At 40.9% G+C, this 16,016-nt stretch overlaps 1 protein-coding gene across 4 annotated transcripts in view; it reads left to right on the top strand.

Annotated features, from left to right (window-relative positions):
• Positions 1-5,202, top strand: part of Spata48 (spermatogenesis associated 48) — a 62,552-nt gene extending 57,350 nt beyond the window's left edge. For all 4 annotated transcript variants that reach the window (XM_031338561.1, XM_031338560.1, XM_031338562.1 and 1 more), the window contains one exon: positions 4,985-5,202. In XM_031338561.1, the coding sequence (XP_031194421.1) occupies positions 4,985-5,108 (124 nt within the window). In that variant the 3' untranslated portion in view covers positions 5,109-5,202. The remainder of the gene's footprint in view (positions 1-4,984) is intronic.
• Positions 5,203-16,016: the final 10,814 nt, after the last annotated feature.

Below are 16,016 nucleotides of genomic sequence, written 5' to 3'. Positions count from 1 at the left end.
AATAAAGAAAATATTTAAAAGAAAAAAAAAAGAACATCTAAAAAAAAAAGAAAATGGATTTGGGGGGATGGAGAGATAATTCAGGGGTTAAAAGCACAGATTGCTCTTCCATAGGTCGTCAGTTCAATTCCCAGCAACGACATGGTAGCTCACAACCATCTGTAATGGGATCTGATGCCCTCTTCTAATGTGTCTGAAGACAGTACATGGTGTACTCGTATAAATAAGATAAATAAATCTTTAAAAAAGAAAATAAACAAAAAACAAAAAACAAAAAACCATGTTGCATACCCAGCTGTCTGGTCCTAAATATCACAATAGGAAGTCAGTACCTCCCAGGCAAATAGCTGGAACTCAATTTAATTTACTTCTAAGACATTTTTCCCAATATTTATAATTAAAAAATAAAATTTACTATACTTACCTAAAGAACTATGGTGTTATAGGATACATATGTAGAGGATGAAATGGTAAATATAGTCAAGCAGATGAGCATGTTCATCATCTCAATGGCAAGAACAACTAAAACCTACTCAGGAAGCAAAACTTCTGAATGCACTACACTGCTATGATAAGACTCTGGCGAGTCTTATCTTACCCAGAGAACCCACGGAGCTGGGAATCGATGCAAAAGCCAAGAGGAATTTATTGTTCCGATACATCGGGGCTGTCCTACACCCAAAGGAGAGATGGTGACTCCTCCTCCCCAGCCCATTTGGTCTGTCTTTATACAGTTTTTCAGAGCAGCAGCCATTACGGCACAATGCGATTGGCAGAACAGTGTGACTTTTAAATTGACTAGTCTCTGGGGAATGAGGTGGCAGGGTCTGTCCTTCGGAATGTGTTTACCTGGTCTAGGCCTCTCCCACCTGCAGGTCCTGGTCCATCTTGTGGAATGCCAATTAGCCTTCCCTTTCTGGAGGAGAAGGGTCTGGTGGAATTTTCTAAAAGGTCCTGAACTGACCTTTTCACTGTTATCCATTGGCCCTCATGCTATGATAGATCTCTAGACTTGTTCTTATCTATTGCCATTGCTTGTCCTGTGACCAGCATCATCCTTTCTAACCCTGCTCTCTGCCTTTATATATTTAATATATATATTCACATTAAATGTGGTCATGCCACATTTTTCTTCTACTTCGAAATTGTTCGTTTAGCATGTCCTTTAGGTTTGCCCACATTATGGCAAATATCAGTGTTTCCTTTGATATTATTCAACCTCTTTTCCAAGACTGGAGAATATTCCAGGGGAATTTTAATTTGTATAGTTATGTCATTGACTCACCTATCAATAGGCATCTGGATTATTCTATATCTTGGCTATTAAAAGCAGCATAAATATGTGATATAGATTATATCTTTGAAGCAGTTCTCATCCTTGGATGCCTATGTTCCTAACATGGATTGCTGGATCATCTTAGAACTCCATTTCTTATATGCCCAGGGCTTCCCATGCTGTTTTACATAATGACTGCACCAACCTACACTCCCTCCAACACTGGGAAAGACTCCCTCCTCCCCAGTGTCACAAGTATTCCCTGTCTTTTCTCTCTTTGATATGAGTCCTCCTAGAGAGCATGAGACAATATCTCATGGAGATTTTATATTTGCCTTCTCTGGTCATTAGTGATTTAGAGCATTTTTCACATACTTTTTTTTTTCTTCACAATTTTGTCTTTTTTGAAGGAAGTTAACGCAGATCCTTTAGTCACTGATGGTTTTTGTGGTTGAATTGCATTTATGTGTCTGTTTGTTTCTTTGTTTGTTTATTAGTATGTCTTGGATAGTAACCCTTTATAAGACACTTAGGTCACAAGTATTTTTCCCAATCCTTAGGTTGCTATCTCTTTTTGTTTCTTTGTTCCGCAGAAGCTTCAGTTTGCTACATCCTGGTCTTAGTTTTGACTTGCGGCCCCAGCTTTTTCTGTGATATCCAAGATACTATTGCCAAGGTCCATGTCAAGGCACATTTCCCATGTTACAAATCCATTTCTGAAAGCAAGACTGAAACAATTATAAGTTTGTTGCCTATAGAGAACACAAACAATGCCAACATTAAATATACTCTTGTACCTATCAGGATAGAAGAATGAAGGTTAAAAGTTCTGACTGGCTGGTTTATGATTTCTGCTATGAACTCAAAGATTCCCCACTAGAGCAAATGCAACATTTCTCACAGCTCTTCATTTTGTTCACAATCCCTCTTAAACCCCAACTGTGTGAGGCTTTACACAGACATCCTGTTGCTGTAACACCTTCCCACACATCCTGCACCTCTACAGAAGCAGACAATCCAACAGCAAAGGTTCCTTTTGTCTTTCAAATAAACCTCTACTCTAAGCTAAAAAGTTTCCCTTTGTTTTGCAATCAGAGAGAAAAATCCAAGTCTGCCCTCAGAATATTTTCATCCCATCAGGCTCCTGGTTCTTCCACAGTTGTCTCCAACACACACAAGGGTGTCATTTATTACCCAAGTGCTATCTTCTGAGGTGGCTTTTCTGAGGCTCTTAATCTGAGGGTGAAGAAGAGTAGAAATAGAAATAGAAATAGAAATAGAAATAGAAATAGAAATAAATAGAAATAGAAATAAATAGAAATAGAAATAGAAATAGAAATAGAAATAGAAATAGAAATAGAAGAAATAGAAATGGCAACAACCAGAGTGTTTCCTTCAGTTCAGGAGGGCTTGTGTTGGCTTTACTCTCACCAGCCTATGGTGCACAGTCACCTGTCACAAAAACCTTCAGCAGCTGAGATGCTTCTGGCCTGAGAAAAGACGGTCCAGAGGAAAAGGGAGAGTGTAAATTTAAAACAACTCTGTATTGACATAAAGATAATGCCTCTCTCAGGAAAGTGGGCCATCTGCATTTAGTCTGACCCTTGAGGTAAAACGAAGGGGGTGGGGAGATTTCAAAGCTCTCCTCTGTGAAGTAGCTTTCTCTGATATTTTTGTAATACTATTCAAGTGCTTTTCTGAAAATGTCCAATGAAAGCATAAGGCCATGTGTCTGACTACTACATATCATACAGACTCCATGAGCTGCTTTCCTCTTGGTTGTGTCTACGTGGTCTAATGCCTGTTTCCTGTTGTATTTTCTTCTGGGCATGACATTAACTGGGAACTCCTGCATTTTTTTTAACTCCACTGTATGATTTCTGAGCCGTCGTAATCTGTTCCTCTCTTTTTAAACACCTACACCTGTTTCTGCACTGGCTATAAGCAAGCCTTTCAGGGCTAAATACAATCTTCTAGTCCTTTCAGCATACCTCTGTAGAGAGATCTGGGCCACCCTCCGGTTCCTCCACTACTCCACCCTGCTCCCCATGAGTCCATCCTGGATCCTTTCTCTTCCTCTCCTGGATTCTTTCTCTTCCTCTCAGGAAGATGTTTGCTCACTTGTGAAAGGCTTGTCCTTCTGTCTCAACTTGAAACCTCTCCATTTCTGCTCATGTCTTACTTAGCATCTGGCTTTTCTCTGCTGACTGGCTAGTCTCTTGACTTCTAGACTTCTTAAAAGAAGCAATTGCTCTCGGAACCCTACTTCCTCTTTCTCCTAGCCTGTTCCTCAACCTTATGCCATCTGAATTCTGATAGCACCAGTAAAGTAAGGGCTGCCTGCCAGACTAAGGACTAATGCAGGGACAGGAGATAAGAACCGGCGATGTCTCTTCACACAGAGGATAGGGATGGTGGATTTACCAGGAGTCTTTGTAGAAGATAAGACTTAGGAGCTAGCGTGAGACTTTTCATTGCTTAAAGTTTGGAGGATGCATGAAAAGGAGTCTCCATTCTGAATTTCAAGCCAGGTGTAGTGACCTCCAAGTGCCTTTGGATTCATATGGGTACAGGATGCAGAACAGATAGGAAGGAAACAATAAGAAGAAATGTACAAGGAGTAGATGGGGCCACATATATGTTAGATAGGAAGGAACAAGTGTGCAAGGACTTCTCTCAGATCTTATTACCATAGAGTCTGGGGTTCTCTGCATAGTCCTTACCCTAGGATGTTGCCTGCACAGAAGCTGTGCCATTTTTTAAACACAATTTTAAAAGAGTTTATGTACATACATGCATACGTACGTACATACATACATACATACATACATACATACATAATGTTAATTGTAGCCCAAATATAAAGCTACTTCAGAGTCCATGACTATATAAGGGTTACCGTCTCATACTGCTTATATGAACTTTTTGCTTCATACAAGCTTTGCAGTGTGTCTATGTGACCAACTTCATGGTGCATTCAACAGCAGAGATCTACATACAGAGGGTTCCCAGGCTTCTTCACAAAAACTGCTGTGATGCACAACTCTGCTCTAGGGTAGTAATTTAAGGGGCACCTTACCTTCACTCACAGCAGTTCGTATTTTCAGTCTTCTTGTCATTAACTCCTAGGAAGGGTTTGGTAGGGTGGATTTATTGTTCCTGTGCAAACAAGCCAACTAAGGCACACACTGAGATTATCACTGGGCAAGCAGACAGCCTGAACCCAAGGTAGACATAGACCCTGCTCCTCATGTCAATGTCTATCCAGCCTGGGTCTGTTTCCCTCCCACCAGCCTTTCCCCCCAGGCTCAGATATCCGCCTTCCCAAGCCTTCTCCATGCAGGTCCTTTGCCACTTTCTTCACGTAGACTCCATGCAAATGCCCTTCCCCTCCTGTGGTAGACCTACCACCTGGGTCCTTCCTTCAAGGACTTCCTGTGGCAGCTTTTGGGTTGGTCTATGTCTACCTCTTTTCTAAACATTTGCAATAAATCTAGGATACATTTTCAGAAACATAACACATGTCATGGTAAGCAAAGTGGGGGTGGTCATTCCCAGCCTCCTCCCATGATATTCTCCACCTTTTCCTTGTTGGCTCCTCTATCTCTTCCATTTCTGGGTATCATTAGTTGGATAAAAGTTAAGTATTTGCTTTCACGTTAACTATTTATGTCACTTTTTTTCCTTCTTGTTCCATCCTGATCCTAGTCTCTTACTACAAGAAATGAGAGTTGACCGCTTCCGTCACCAGGGCCCAATGTCCCAAATGGTGACAACTGTGAAGCCTTACAACCCTTTCAACCGGAAAGAGAAAGAAACCATTGACTACTGAAGGAGACCACACCCCTGTGAGACTTCTCAGTCCAGCGGGGGAAGGCTTTGTACACAGAGATGAAGAAAAAAAGAAGAACACAGAATATTCTAAATGTGTCTGTCTTTGTGAATTTGGGGTAAACGGAAAAAACAGCACATGTCCAGGCTTGAGCTGAGACTCTCCCTTCCTCCTGCTGGTGGCCACTCCCCCTGCCTGGTCTGTGATCCATGATGGTGGCTGGGACCCAGAGAAGCCCCAAAAAAGGAGTCTTCTTCCATGCTGGAACAGGGAGCCTCCCTAGAGGGTCGCAAGTTTGAGAAATACAGACGGTCTTGCTCAGACCCCAAGGGGTAGCAGTGGGAAAGCTGATCAGTAGAGACAGACAAGGCCATTCTTTTAGCCACCTAGGGGACAATCCAACATGGGGACATTATCTAGAGACAGATAGGAAAATCACTCTGTCTCCTCTTACTGATCCTAGCCTCTTAGGCTAGGCTCTCTGTTGTACAGAATGAAGCATTCCTATGCTCCCTGGGGGTCCTTAGGCAGGCAGAGCCAACCATATACATCTTCAGATTAGTGTGGCCTGACTATGCCTAATGAACAAGAACATGAGCAGCAGAAGTGCCCCAGGATCTCCTCAGTACAGTTCTGTTCACAGGTTCAGGAAGAATGTACATGCTAGTTTGTATACATCTGTATGAGCTTATTCAAGTTACAAAGTACTTTTATAATCTCATTTGATTTGCATTTGATGTTGCAGCCTCATAATACACTCATGCAACACTGTACACATAATTTGCTGTTTTATAAATAAAACACATAAAAGCTAAGAATACGATACTTATCTGGAACTCAGATTATCTGGCTTTAGATAACTTACCTCAACTCTGACCCATTTCTGAGTAGATTGGGTAACCTTCAATGAATTATTCACAAATAAAACTAGACAAGGAGGGAAAGCTCCATGTGTTTCTAGTTTTCTGTAGTACTTCTCAGAGGTTCTGTCTGGCATCTCATGCTCCCCCAAAATACACAAGAGGAGAGTTCACCACAGAACTCCAAATAAATATGCAAATGCCTTCAAGGGAAGCTAGGACTTTGCTTCCCCACAAAAGGAAGCCAGAAATTAGCTCCTTAGCTTTCTGCTGTGGAGTGATAGGTTGCCTTGGTGGACAAGGAAATAGTTTTAATGCTAACTCCTATGCTGCAAAATACAGAAAACCAGTGGCCAGCCATTGGGATACATCGAAAATACAACTTGCCTTTTGAGAAAAAAGAAGTGCTTCACTTGAGCACAGATGACCAGATGACCGTCTAATTACTGTAAAGTCCACTGTTAGGGTTTGAATTTGAAGTGTCCCTCACAAGCCCTTGTGTTCTAACACTTGGTTCCCAGCTGGCATACTATTGGGGAGTCCAATGGGCTGAAACAGGCTACTGCTGGAGGTGGCTTTTTGGATTAGAGCCTGGCCCTGGGTAAGTTCTTGTCTTACTTTCTATTGCTGTGATAAGAAAACACTATGACCAAAAGCAACGGAGGCTTTTTTCATCTTATATTTTGTAGTCTGTCATGAGGCAAGTCAAACCAGAAACTTAAGGCAGGAACTTGGAAGCAGTAACTGAAACAGAGGCTGTGGAGGAATGCTGCTTCCTGGCTGGCTCCCCCTGGCTTTCTCTGTTTGCTTTCTTATATACCTTAGGACAACTTAAGGATAGCACCACCCATAGTGGGCTTAGCCCTTTAGTATCAATCATCAATCAAGAAAATGTTTCTCAGGCTTGCCCACAGGCCAATCTGATGGAGTCAGTTCCTCAACTGAAGTCCCCTGTTCCCCATTGATGCCAGCTTGAGTCAAGTTGACAAGTGAACCATCGTGGGCCAGACAAATGTGCTGCGCCAAGATGTGAGTGAGGACCCTTACCATTACCACCACAGTATTCTCTGCCCAACAGCGACATGTTTCTCTGCCAGGGTAGACTACATTCCTCAGCCCAAGAAGCAAAGCAATTCTTTCTTCTCTAAGTTGATTTTTCAGGTATTTTATCACAGCAATGAGAAAAAATGAATGTACAGAAACAGATTAACATGAGACCAAGATAAAAAGAAAAATCTTCAATTCTGAAATATTCTTAAGGAAACACAAATAGAGCTAAATGAGCCCATCTAGCAAGTAGATCAATGAGCTACCTGAGGTTCAATTTTCAGCAAATATTTTGGGCAAGCCACTTGTCGGAGGTGCTGCTGCTCACCCTGAGGCATCTACTCAACTTTCTGGGGCTTTTTGCGGCAGGACGGAGTAACAGTCATTGTAACATTTTGTGATCTGAAACACTTTTACATTCTCTACAGTGCGGATATCAGAAGCCCATCAGGGCTCTTGCACCCTTCCAAAGCTGCTTCCGAAAAGATGTTTATTTTGAAACAGCCCCATGGCTCACTCAGAAGAAACAGACATGCTGACACTCCGTTAGGCCTACAACTCAACTAGGCTCCTCACTCGTGAAGATACAAGACAAACCCTGCTTACCAGAGACCTAGAATGTAGATCAGGCATAACCACAGAGAGTAGAGCCATGGCAAGTGTTCCTGACCTGGGCATGTGAGCTACAGTATTAGTGCTTCTGTGGTCCAGTCAAAGATGAATGTCACAGGGGTGTACGTACATCTGCTTTTCAAATTATGCAACCTAGACTTTGATTATACAGATTATCAGGATCCAGCTCATAGGCACATTTTCCTCTCATTCAGTGCCCCATACGGTGCCATTCTCACAGATTTTGTGTATCTGTGAAACATATAAAAGTAAAATGTAAAAGTAACACAGTAAAGAAAACCTCTACTATTTAATGCAGTTATAAATTATGGAATCCGTACATACCTACAGCCCCACCTACTCTGGAGGCTGAAGTAGGAGGATTACACAGTCAAGGCTAGCCTGAACAATTTCACTTATCACAAAATAGTTTTTTAAAGGACCAGAAATATCACCTCGGTGGTAGACCACTTGTCTAGCTAGCTAGCTGCCTAACTTATTCAAGGCCCCAACTCATCTGGAAGAAAGTGTATATTAATATTACTCCAACCAATTATGAAAGTTCACAATATGAAAAAGGTAAGCTTTGTGGTAGGGCAGAACAGAAACTTCAGAAATGAATAGATGGAATCATTTTATACTCATGGGTGCAAGATAAATTTTATTGAACATATGCTGTTAGGACAAATATGTAGAAACACAAAGAAACATAGTAAGTGCTGCTCTAGAGTCCATGAGCAAGCATGGGTAGTTGGCTAGGTTTACAGTACCAGGGATTTATTTCCTCTTTTTGCACAATCCTTAAGCCTAATTAGATGGCTGCTAGTTGTCCCCAAGATATGTCACCACTGCACTCTTGGGGTCATCTTGTCATGCTGGTCATTGTTGAGGGCTATAGGCTGTATGAGTAGACTATTGGTTGCTTTTGTCCTAGTGATAATGTGGCCCCGATGGTTCAGTTGAGAGAATATTAGACTGAAGAACTTAGTGGCAGGAAAACATGCCCCAACACTCTGAAGATTGGTTTTGAGAGCAGAATGCTAGGCAGAGAGAAAGGGGATAAAAGGGGCCATTTGTAGCCAGCTGCTACTCAGGCACCATTTGGGACACGTGCTTATCTATGCCAGCTTCCTCTGGTAAAAAAAAAAAAAAAAAAAAAATGACATTTACATGGCTGATATCCTTTTCACCACAAACAGCAGGTGCCTCCCATATTTGGAGATGTCTCTGAGACATGAATATCAATCCAATGGCATCCCCTGACATGGTCCTAGGTCAGTAATCCACTCTACAAATGGTTTTGACAATGGCTGATAATACTATTTGGTGGAGACAGCAGGATCTTCTCTTGCCAGGGAGAGGAAACAAAGAGAAACACTGGTTTATATTCTCAAGAAAACCAGGCTGAATCCAGAGGTGAAAGAAACCTAATACACTTAAAAAAAAAAACATGTTAAGAAGACATTAGGAATGGCAGTTCCCTTAATGAGATTCATAGTTATATGGCACCAAAAAAAAACAAAAACAAAAAACAAAAAAAAAAAAACCCTGCTTGTATTCGATTGCTTACACAACCTCACTGCTGAGCCCATCCACTTTCTGAGTTCTAACTTAGAAACCAAAGCATTTTTTCTTTCTTTTTTATTTAATCTCTTTTTTATTTAGATCTTGGTTAGAATCCTATACTAAGACTCCTCATTAGGATTCTCTCTGTCTCTCTGTCTATGTCTCTATCCCTCCCTCCCTCCTTATCTTTCCCCTCCCTCTCGCCATGCAATTATGTGGTGTGTGTGTGTGTGTCTGTGTGTCTGTGTGTGTGTGTGAGTGTGTGTGTATGTGTGACTAGCAAAATTCCATTGCTGAGCCTGCCTGCTTCTTTGATCTCCTGATGAAGAATGAGTAACTTTTTCTCTTTTCCATCTTTCATCTGCCACAAGCTGCAGAGATCTGCAACTTGCCTGCCTTCTTGTTTTCTCTGAAGCTTCACTAAAATTTTCCTCAAGTTTTCTGTAGATTCCATTTTAAAATTCCTTGAGATACACGTGTAACAGTTTTTAAGGGACCCTGTATCTTCAAATAAGGGTACCTAAGAATCTGTTAAATTAACCATCTCAGCCTTTTATAAGCTTGGAGAGGGGTTCTTCTAAATACAGAGATATATAAGGTTATTCAGAGTAAAATATTTGTATTCCTCTGCCTCCCGGTAAGCTCCAAGTTGATTAAATAATCATATTAACATAGAGACTCAGACATATGAAAGAAGGGTTTCACATTTACAACTGCTATTTTAAGAAACCCTTTGAATCATCCTGGTGCACACACCCAAATTCTGGTGGTTTATAAACCTTCTCCCCACCCACTCCCACTTTCTACACAGTGCTGGGTTCTTCTGTGTCTACTACAAGATCTTTATGGTGTCAGAGGCTCCTTAGATGATTAAAAATACACCCTCACATTGAAAATGAATAAACCTTTCATTTTCTCAGAAGTGTCTAGTGCACTGTGGCAGTGTCGCTAACTGGGATCTCTTTTACTCTCTTCAAATTGCCTTCGTGGCCAGAAAAGGCAATTCCCTGGTGGTTAGAACAAACTAACAATCCAGCATTATTTCATAATACATTGAAAAAAAACTCTAACATAGATTCATCTGCACCACTTATTCCAGAGAAGGTCTGTATCTCTGGAACTTAAGAGTATTCACACTACAACTGCAGACCCATAGCCATCAAAGGCACAGGAGGAAAACTCGTAGCTGTAGAGTTACCATCGAATATGAAACAGTTATGTGTGTCTTTAAAGCATTCTGAGGATTGGTATGAAAATGATATCACTAAACCCATTACTATGTATAGGTAATATGTGTTAATAAAAACAATTTGAAAAACAGCATATTTTTTTGATCTTTGCTCTTATCACACTGAGGTAGTAAGCTCTTTATTGTGGCTTCCACAATCAGCCTGATTAAGGTTGAGGTTTGCCTCCTACTCTCCAGATGAGCTACCCCAGCCACCTATTAAAAATTAATAAACTACACTAGGATTATAAATATAAACATACTGCTGAGATTCATCTTCATTCATTCAATAGAACTTCAGGGCACAATGAAGGGGAGATTCCTGAGGGGGTCAAGAAGCAATGAGGAGCAATATACAAAGAGTCGTTATAAGATATTCATGCCAAGGACCTCAATGAACATGAGCCTACCATAGCCTAAGCTCAGCACATTGACTCTTTAACAATTTTCTCTTAATTGTAATGCATTTTTAAAAATTAAAACATTGTCATTTCTAAGAAGTGTGCTACTCATACTCATGTATGTTAGGTAGCTAGATAAATAACAATGGGGTTGAGGATGGATCCCTCCCTCATAGTTGACTTTGGACCCCACCTCTTGTTTCCCTGGTGGCACTAGAAATAAAAACACCACACTTATTACCTTAATATTGAAACCACTATAAGAAAATACAGATACTTCTGGGCTTTGTGGAGGCCCATGAATGGAAAGCTATCTCTTCCTGGCCAAAAGGGTGGAATCCCATTCATCTCTACCTCTGACCCTGGGTGTAGAAGGGGCCTTCTCATCTGCCTCAAAGATTAAAACCCTACATGCAGACCATTAAGATCCCTGAGCAGGAAAAGGGGCTGGCTACTTAGCCTCAGGTCCTGAGTACAACTCTAGGATGCACATGGTAGAGAGAACCAATTCCCACAAGCTGTGCTCTGACCTCCACATGCATGTAATGGTACATGTTCCATATATGTATATGTATGTATGTATGTATGTATGTAAGTATATGTGTATATGTATAAACAATTTAATAAAAAAAATTTAAAACACATTACATCATTACATGCTATTGCAGCATCCCTTAAGAGTTAATGTAAGTGGAACTGTCTATCACCGCCCTACAGGAAGCTGCCCTGTAGTTCAATAACCATAGGAGTCTTGCTTTATAATGTAAACTGAGCAGTGGCCCCTTTGGTCATTGCCCACTCTCTCCCTTAGGAGTGGTTCATTTCTTTCTGTAATAAATTCTATTTCCTACACGAGGTAATAAACCCTTTCTTCCATTCTACAAACTGTGCATCTCTTTCCATTCAGTTGGCAGAGAATATAAGGGCCAGGAAGTCAATGGTGAGCAGAGTAAGATTCCAGTGACAGTTTAAATAAATATACAGAAAGGATAATTTAGTAGACATTAGTAGCATATCCTTGCCTTAAAAAGTACTTGTCTTTGTGAAAATGAAACTACATGGGTTACTTTGGAACTAGGGGAGCCTCGTTGATTCACGAGCATGGGATCTAGGGGGCTCCAGAAAGTATTCTTATAATTCTGCAGGAAGATGTGAATATTTTCAACAGCTACCATCATTTTCACTCCTGATTGTTTTAGTTTTGTAACATAATAAATTCTTCCTTATTCAATCTACCAAAATGGCATTCAGAAATAACACTGTGATTTTAATTAATGCATACATTTTTAAATTGTGCTTGTTTGTTTCTTTCACTATAGTTGATTTTGAATATACTCTCAATTGCTGTTAAAATATTTCCTGCTTCATCCTCTGTAAAGGACATTTCCTCACACTTGTTCTAGTTTGGCACAGAGAGTCCCTGTAGCCCTCTATCTAAACTGCTATTGTGGTTACAGGTGGGGGCGGGGCTGGCTTCCTCCTGCCAGCCCCAGATGTTGCAGGCTACTCTGTGTGGGTTTCCAGGGCAAGCTCTGCTGGTTCTAGTCTGTAGGCTGTAATGGAAACAGCTTTACTTTGTCACATTCACACTTTGGAAAGAAGGCCCTAACACGTGTTTGGTGTAAATCTATTTTTCCAGTGCTGGAAGACCGTTTTCATTGTGTCTTCTGTGGGCAGAGCCACAGATAAAAGATAAAGCCAGACTCACTTGAGCACCCTGTGGGGACACACAGGAAGAGGTATCTGAGCAGAGAAGGGAAGGAAGAGAAGGGAAGGGCCTCAGGCACAAGTTATGGGGGTTATAGGTTGTGCAGCAGTTGACTGGAGTTCATGTAAGTCACCTTTGCGGAATGCCAAATCAAGGCCACGGACTCTGGTGGAGTCCATAGCCCTCAGTGGTTACTTGCCCATACAAAGCATAGCCATAGATTCTCTTGAGTGATTGATGAGTTTCAGGACACTACTGGGGCTGGTGGGAAGAGTACTGTGCAAAACAGAAATCAAACAGAGACTCTCAAATAGACAAAGGGAGGAGAAGAATTGATTATGTTTCTGAACGGTATATTGTTAATTCCCTACTAGAAAGGATGGTCACAGATCAGCAACTCCAAAGCAAAGCCAGTGTTCTAGGTAAATGCAAACTTTCTCTTAGTATCTTTGGTGGAAGGGTTGCTCCAGGACCCTATGGATGGCAGAATCTACATACTCAAGAGGCTAAGATGACATATCAGAATGTACACATAACCTATCCACACCTTCTCATGTATACTACCAATCCTAGATTTAACACAGTCAAATGTTATATAAGTAGTTGTTTTATACTAGTAATGAGTAATTAAGTAATAAAAGGTAGGAAATATTAGGTATTGACACAATGATTATGCTTTTCCTAAGTATTTTGAATATACTCTTGGTTGAATCCATGGGTGCAGAACAGGCAGATTCAGAAGGCCAACAATGTCCCTGATACTATGGATTTCTATGATCCTGTTAACACTCAATTACAAGTGTAACCAAAGGTCTCCATGGGATCTCTGAAAAACTGTTTTCAAGGTTGATGTCCTGAGAGTCCTTTCATGGGATGCTTCTAAGACTAGTGTGAACAGTCACACATTGGTCTTTCAAGATATAAAGCCTAAGCAAACAAGGGATTCTGGGTGTGCTCAATGTTGTTGGAAGAACTGCTATCTGGGGAAATCCTTGAGTTTCCTTTTGCTTCCTTGGATCCTACACGCAGAGTGTAAGGCTTCCACTCCAGCTCAGGCCTTAGAGAGAAACTCAACTTTAGGGCATGATGTTTATCCACCAGTGTGTTCCTCTCAGCCATGTGGGCAGGGGTAAAAGAGAACATTATATCTCTCTATCCTTCTGACATCCAGAACATCAAAGTGTTCAGAGTTGCAAAAGAAAATCCAGCTGTCTTGGACAAACTGGGTCCCATGAATTTTGGGTCAATGGCAGCCAAAACTGAGAACAGAAAAGCAAGAGAAGCATAGGGAGCTTGCTGCTAGTCTGTGCCTTGACACAGCCCTGTGTCTTCTGCATAGGCAGTTCTCTTATCTTCCTCTTTGGTTTTATGAGTACTGATCAATTATTTAAAATTTTCCAGCTGTAAATGGATTAGTTTATATCATCTAAAATGTGAATGAATTATGTAAACTATGAGATTTTGGAAAGTAGAGTCAAAAGTAGCAGATGAAAAGTTGTGTCTGATTACATTTCTGTAAAGTGCTTCTGTGTGTGTGTGTGTGTGTGTGTGCGTGTATTTACAAGTTTATGCATGAGTGTGCATGTACATGCACTTCTCATTGTCCTTGGACTTTAGAACTTCCCTTGACTATATTTGTCTTGGCAAAAGAACTTATCTCTCCTAATTTTCTCATCAAACTAGGGTCAGAAACATACCTTTTAGGTCATTGGTTTTCTTGGTTTGCTATTTAAAAGGATATGTCTCAACTGCCTTCTACTAAAGGTCACAGAAATATTAATATGCTTTTAAAACAAAAGGACCAAAAGGCTCAGCTTTCAACATAAGTTAAAGTGTGGTGATGCAAATTGCAGAAAATCAGTGGCCTGTATCTCCAAGAATTATTTAATAATGAATTTATCAGTAGAAAAATAAAAGGGCCTCTCTCAAGCAGCCCATACACAGAACAGCTAAGACAAGCACAGGGAGAGACAGTGCTGATGGAATTGGGAGACAATCCAAGGCTGACTCCTTAAGAGAGGACAGTAGTGTAGTGTTCTCATGCTTCCAAAGGCCTTGGAAAGGTGTGGACCAACCCAAAGTATGGCAACTTCAGCCAAGAAACCCAAAGAGGATGTATGTTATGTGGAGAAGATCCAGCACAGAGGTTGTACCTAAGTGGGTTAGCCAGGCTCATAGTTGGTACAAGCCCATCTTTGGTGACTCAATAAGCAAATATACAGGTTACATCCTATATTGCCCCTCACTCATATAGTCACCAGAGTTTGTGATTGGACTTTGCAGCTCTATGAAGGTGAGTGCTCCTGGAACTTCAACAATAGGCAAGGATCCTCAAAGAGCCTTCTCTCACACCAAAGTATAGGTTTTGTGTCTGCCATAGCTTGAACACAGCTCCTCTGAAGTTTTGATGGTTTGCATGTTGGAGTTGGATTCCTGGAGACATATTCAGAATAAGGGAGCCTTCCACGGTATAAGTGGTAGCTGATGCACACACAGGACAGTCCCAGTGAAGGTTGCTATGCATGCCCATGGCCACAGGGTGGCTGTGGGAACTTAGTACAGAATAAAGGAGCTTTCCTTTGGGGTCTGGCAGAAAGGGCTGGTTGAGAAGGCAGAAGCTAAAATCAATTCTGATGCTGCCCACTGAGGGTGAAATGGGGTTTGGTTTCTGCCCCATTGTGTGAGTATCCGCTGTCACCAAGGTCTCTTTCTCACCTCTATGTTGTTGATTGGCACAGAGAGGAAATTCCTCCATACTAGCCCATATTGCTTTCTAACCTTTGTGTATGAGGCTGGTTTTCTGCTATTTTAGCACAACAGTGGTGCCCTCATCTTTTTGTTATCAGGAAATATGTCCCCTTGGTTTTTCTGTTGAATGAAAGTTCTCTTCATAACATACCATTGCTGAATACATATGGGGCACAGTCTGTATTATTCTCTTTAAACATTTCTTACATATTATTAATTATATTTTAGTATTCCATGTGGATTTCTAACTTGTTGAATTGTCTTTTCAACCAATCATTTTAGACTGAAGCAAGTAATCTATCAAGCCAAAACATTTGATATGATAGTACATGTTTATTTTAGATATAGACTAAGAAATCAATAAATCTTGCCAATAACTATCAGGAATCATGAGAATTCAAGTGATTTGAAGCAGTAAGCTCTGCCATCAGCTAGCTGCATGATTTCCAGCAGATCTATGGCACCTCTGGGTTTCATAAGTTCCCTCTGGATATTAGTGTCATTGACTTCAAGGACTGTTTTTTTTTTTTTTATCTCCATATTGAGAATGTCCCCCAGTATCAAGAACATTTCTGAATGCATTAACCAGTCATGAGGCACTTAAGGGTACTGCTTTGAATAAATGGATATACTCATATCTGTAACCCCAGCCTTCTGGAGGCCAAGACAGAAGGATCACCATTAAGTTGAGGCTACCATGAGCTATTCAATGAATTCCAGGACAGCACTGACACCTTC

This window comes from Mastomys coucha, unplaced genomic scaffold (genome assembly GCF_008632895.1).
Source record: "Mastomys coucha isolate ucsf_1 unplaced genomic scaffold, UCSF_Mcou_1 pScaffold22, whole genome shotgun sequence".
Taxonomy (NCBI): domain Eukaryota; kingdom Metazoa; phylum Chordata; class Mammalia; order Rodentia; family Muridae; genus Mastomys; species Mastomys coucha.
Note: the sequence above shows the minus strand (reverse complement) of the source record. Positions and strands in the feature narration are given on the sequence as shown.